The sequence below is a fragment of the Terrapene carolina genome, unplaced genomic scaffold (genome assembly GCF_002925995.2).
Source record: "Terrapene carolina triunguis isolate 2854851 unplaced genomic scaffold, T_m_triunguis-2.0 Scaffold242, whole genome shotgun sequence".
NCBI lineage: Eukaryota > Metazoa > Chordata > Testudines > Emydidae > Terrapene > Terrapene triunguis.
The window spans coordinates 2575783-2581287 of record NW_020664593.1 but is presented as its reverse complement, the minus strand read 5'-3'; the positions used below and the strand labels follow the sequence as shown (position 1 = coordinate 2581287).

The 5505-nt window shown below is 43.5% G+C and overlaps 1 protein-coding gene across 1 annotated transcript in view; it reads right to left on the bottom strand.

Annotated features, from left to right (window-relative positions):
• SPICE1 (spindle and centriole associated protein 1) overlaps positions 1–5505 on the bottom strand; it is a 30595-nt gene that overhangs the window by 2639 nt on the left and 22451 nt on the right. The window contains exons 12-14 of the mRNA XM_029912769.1: positions 4564–4788; positions 2663–3129; positions 1072–1243 (exon numbers count right to left, since the gene is read on the bottom strand). Coding sequence (XP_029768629.1) covers positions 1072–1243; positions 2663–3129; positions 4564–4788 — 864 coding nt within the window. The remainder of the gene's footprint in view (positions 1–1071; positions 1244–2662; positions 3130–4563; positions 4789–5505) is intronic.

Here is a 5505-nt window from a genome sequence, read left to right as displayed (position 1 = left end):
AAAAAAAAAAAAAAAAAAAAAAAAAAAAAAAAAAAAAAAAAAAAAAAGCATGGTAGTTAATCCATGGACCTTGGACTAGCAGGGAAAAATAAAGTCTGCACTGACTATTCTCTAGTGTGCCATACAGTTTAATCTCCTCAGAGGATCCTGCAGGTCCTCAGCAAGGAACCAGACCTAAGGGAAAAGACTCCTCAAAAGGCCGACAGCCCTGGGACACGACAAAGAATAAGATGGCCAAATTACTGAGTGGGATTTTTAAGTCAGAAATTTGAAATAAAATATTGGATTTTTCCTCAGAAAAGCTCTGCAGAAGGGAGGCCTCATCAAGCTGCTTGCCACTGTGGAAGCAGAATAAGGGGAGGGGAGGCATTCCCTTGCTGCCCATGACTGACAAGTCTAGTTCTGCGCCCAAACTGTAAGCAGGCTAACAAACTCATTGTAATGGCTCTATGGACATTAGCATGATGAAGAGTGAATATAGCAGGCAGTGACACAACTGCAGCAATTAATTACATAAAAAAGTATCAGAGGAGTAGCCGTGTTAGTCTGGATCTGTAAAAAGCGACAAAGAGTCCTGTGGCACCTTATAGACTAACAGACGTATTGGAGCATAAGCTTTCGTGGGTGAATACTCACTTCGTCAGATGCATGCTCTTTGTCATTTTTTACATAGAAAAGTAACTTTAGGAAAATGTTAGCTGATGTATTTTTACCTGTCTTAATGAAATTTAGCAGCTATAAACAAGGTAGGGTGACCAGACAGCAAGTGTGAAAAATTGGGACGGGGGTGGGGGGTAATAGGAGCCTATGTAAGAAAAAGCTCCAAAAATCAGGACTGTTCCTATAAAATCGGGACATCTGGTCACCCTAAAACAAGGAGAGCCTAGAACACATGAACAAACAGCTTTCAGTGGATTGTCAGCAAGTGCGCTGTTGATCACACTGTTTGGGAATTGCTGATTTAGTCAACTGAAGATAGTTGGTACATAGGTAAATACCTTACTGTGTAGCAAAAAAAAAAAAAAAGGCAGCCGGGGGAAGACAACAACGACCACGGGACACACTACATACCAGTCCAATTTATGGGGGGAGGTAAAACAGGCGATACTGGTGGAGAGAGAGGGTTGACAGTGGCCAATTTTTGCTGGTCTATCAGCTGCAGCAGTTTACCACGGGCTTCTGCACTTTGGCGGTTCAGCTCTGCTATTCGTTCCTCCAAGCTCTTTGGTACTTCTGGCAAAGTCTAACACAAATCATTACAAACAAAATAAATTTGGAAGTTGCAGTCTTAGAGGGCATGCAGTAGATTAAGTGTTTTCATATAAACTGACCCTTCAGGCTGAATTTGGTTTCAGTAACTTTAAAAAGTTAGAGCATCTTTTAGGTAAACCTTTGATTTTATGTGCCTTTTGCTCTAGCATCTCATTGCTTGACAGATTAAATGCATGTTCTCATGAAGTTAAACTGCCCACAACAGACAGCATAAAGCAGGGGTTGGCAACTTCTGGCACGCGGTTCGCCAGGGTAAGCACCCTGGCAGGCCGGGCCAGTTTGTTTACCTGCCGCGTCCGCAGGTTTGGGCGATCGCGGCTCCCACTGGCCGCAGTTCGCCGCTCCAAGCCAATGGGGGCTGCGGGAAGCGGCGCGGGCCAAGGGATGTGCTGGCGGCAAACCGCGGCCAGTGGGAGCCGCGATCGGCTGAACCTGCGGACGCAGCAGGTAAACAAACTGGACCGGCCCGCCAGGGTGCTTACCCTGGTGAGCCGCGTGCCAGAGGTTGCCGACCCCTGGCATAAAGCTTTCTTCTCTATCTCACTCCAATCAACCAACCACAGTCAAGCAAATGTTTCACTAAAAAAGCGTGTTTTAGATGTGCAGGGGAGAAAGTGTTCTGAGATGGTAAAACAGAAATCTCCTGTTTCTATACCCACTTTACACAGCTGTAAACAACTAGACACTGTGTAAGAAAATGGAGAATTAAGCCCTTAGGCTATAGCTACACTAGGAAAATTAGGACCCCCTAGTTCACCAGCCATGCAGCTCCACTGATGGTAGCACGAGTCGAGACTCTAGTGGAGGCAGGCTTCAGGTGTGTGTGTTGTCTATTCCTACTCAGAGCAGTGGCCTATCTACACCACTACTGGTGGAGATGCACTGCTGGTTAATTCCAGGTCCCAATTTTCCTAGTGTAGACAAAGGCCTCTCTTTCCCAAAGACATTAAGGATAAGCCAGTCTTGCTTACATGGGACAAGAGAGTAAGCCTTTTTAAGTCTGCCATGCATCCTTCACTCACCAGCACCTAGACAACATTGACTTCCACCTTCGAAAAGGCTGCTTACATTGTTATCCTGGCCTCACATGAGGAACTGCAGTTGCAATCCCCAGTGAAAGGGAAATTGGAAGATGACGGAGTCAAGACAGGATGAGGTTAAAGAAAAAAAAAAAAAAAAAAAAGAAAAAGAAAAGGACCTCCCCACACACCACCAAGTTCTTCTACTCGCTCCCTTACAGTGACTGGCAAAAGTTGGGAATGAGAGAGAGAGAGACCCAAACCTGATACCAAAATAAATAAATAAATAAATAAATCAATCAATACTTTGTGGGGAAATGGAGATGAGGGATGAAGGGCAACCCAATCTTTACCTTCTCTTACATTCTTACCTGTCCCTGCATGGCCGATCCTAAACTAGGGTTCATATTTTGCTTTGTAACTGGCTGATGCAGGCCATCCCCTGCCTCTTGAGAACGGTCTCTGAATTTGCTCAGCTGAGCTTTGATAACAGAGTTCTGCAGTGTTAGCTCAGCTATCTGTCCTAACAGATCATTGCTTTGAGTGTGCTCCTCAGGTGCACTGGGCTTCTGCTCGTCTTCAGAGCCAGCAATGGCGCATCTGTCCAGTGGGGACAAGGTGCTTCTTCCTTGCTGACCATCTGACAGTAAAGAACTCTCCAAGTCTTTGTGCGTAGGAGGAATTCGCCACCTCTGGGCGAGGAGACGATTCTCTTCATTTGTGTTCTGAGTTCCCACAGAGGAAGATGAGCTCTTTTGCCAGTTTGGCTCTCTCACAGTGGTTTCCATAGATGGAGAGATGTGGGATGCAGGATATGTTTGAACTGTCTTCTTCAATGCTATAGACAAAGAGTAAAGGAACAGTAAACAAGCTGTCTTCAACATGGGGAGTGACTGTGCAGCACTAACCTAATGGAGCTAAGGCACAGAGAAGGGCTTGAACTGTAACACTCAACTAAGGATGGGGACATGGATAGTTTTCTACTCAGGGTACACCTTTGGCTCATGTTCCCCAAAAGAGGTCAAGTATTTTAACAATTACAGTAGAACCGCAGAGTTACAAACACCAGAGTTATGAACTGACCGGTAGAACCAGAAGTACGCAATCAGGCAGCAGCAGAGACTCCCCACCCCAACAAAAGAACAAAAACCAAATACAGTCCAGTACTGTGTTAAGCCTAAGCTACTAAAAAATAAAGGGAAGATTTAAAAATGATTTGACAAGGTAAAGAAACTGTTTCTGTGCTTGTTTCATTTAAATTAAGATGGTTAAAAGAAGCATTTTTCTTCTGCATAGTAAAATTTCAAAGCTGTATTAAGTCAATGTTCAGTTGTAAACTTTTGAAAGAACCACCATCATATTTTGTTCAGAGTTATGAACAACCTCCATTCCCGAGATATTCATAACTCGGAGGTTCTACTGTACTTGGATTTAAAGCTAGCAGAGGGTAATGGGCTGAGGAGCCAGGAAAGAGAGGAGCTGAACTTTTCAGTTTGCAATATCAGTTGGGAACTTTGAAATAAAAACATTTATTTTATGGCTGAGTAAGTCCTCCATTTTATAAAGATTGATCTCTAGTTATTCTCTTTGTTACTGCCCAGAATCAACATCAGAGGAAATGTGCAAAATGCTAAAAACAGCGCATGTCAGTTACCCGCTGCTAAGCCAGCGCTGTTTGTCTTTCCCCAAATTACAGCATTTGAGTACAGTGTGACTTTTCTCAGAACTTAGAAGTAAATCTATAGTTTAGGAGTTAACATTTTAAAAAACAGGTTCTTTAAGAAATTTAAGATCTAATGACAGACCATTTATCACCCCTAACAACAACAATACAGTGCAAACTCTTCAGACTTCCCATATGGTTAAAAACTTACTGAAGCCTTGTACATAGGCTACAGTTAAAAATTATTTTTGAGGATTAATGGTAATTTTCTTTCTGCCATGCTTCATAACGGAAAGCTTACTCGTCAGCAGGGGCTGTGGAAATTGAGAGTCAGCAGTCAACAGAAAGACAAGCAAACAGGAGAGGGCAGTAACACAGCTCCAGCTTCAGAGGCAAGAGATCTGGGTTCTGATGCCAGGCACCTAGTTGCCAAAACTGTGAACTTGCATAGAAGGGCTGCCTCCAAAAAACAAGTGGGCAAGGCCAAATCCTGGTGGAAGTTCATTCAACAAAGAATAAAATATTTGAAAGAGGGAGCACGATATATTTCACACCATATGTGAAGGATATGGATCTCATTCTGTCCAAAGAGAGAGGCCACTATCTCACCATTCTGAAGAGGAGAGAATTCCTGGATACTTTTCTGTCTAGGCGGAGATAACAATACAGCTGGCTGGAACATATGAGCTGGCAAACTGCTGCCTGCCACTACAGTGTCTGGGGGACTTGACCACTGGGGAAGTTTCACAGGCAGCTCCTCCTGTGAGAATACAAGTGTGTTTTCCCTTCTGAAAATATCGGTACTGGGCATAGTGGAGTATAATACAGGCTTCTCTGAAAAGACAGACAGACAATCAAGAATTGGGGGCATTAGAAACAAAATATTTTAGTACATGAGGAACAGAAAAATAAATTCCTATCAAGATAGGTCCTGCATTCAGATGACTGAAAACATGAGCGGTGGGGGGGGGGGGGGGGGGGGGGGAATTTACCTAACAGTATTTTACCTTTGATGAACAGCTATACAATAAGCACACTCGGAAAGGATACAAAACCTTAATATACCCAACGTAACCTGATTTCTGTATTTCTGAAATGGCTTTCCATCTCCAAGATGGAAATTAACAAACTTCAGTGATCAGGACATCAGATTGTAGAGCACCCCATGAGAGAGACTGTCACCAAGCACGCGACTGTCAGTCGATCAGAATGCACACGAATACGTATTTGGCTCTTCATTGTAAAGTGGGCTGGTTGACAGAAATTTAGCTGTTACCACTCTATTTCCAGTCATTCTGTGCTGTATACCTTCCTTTTAAATCCACTCTCTCTAACTAGTATGCACATAGCCATCTAAACCATGGCTGCCATTCTCATCTAACTACTTGCCTATGACTGGTTTGGGTGTATGTTGCCATCTGTTTTGGACATGCCACGGAAGCACAAAATGAAAAACATGACTGCAGTGTTATAGCTGGTTCTGAGATCATACTTAGTTGGAGCGCACACACACACACACACACACACACACACACACACACACACACACAC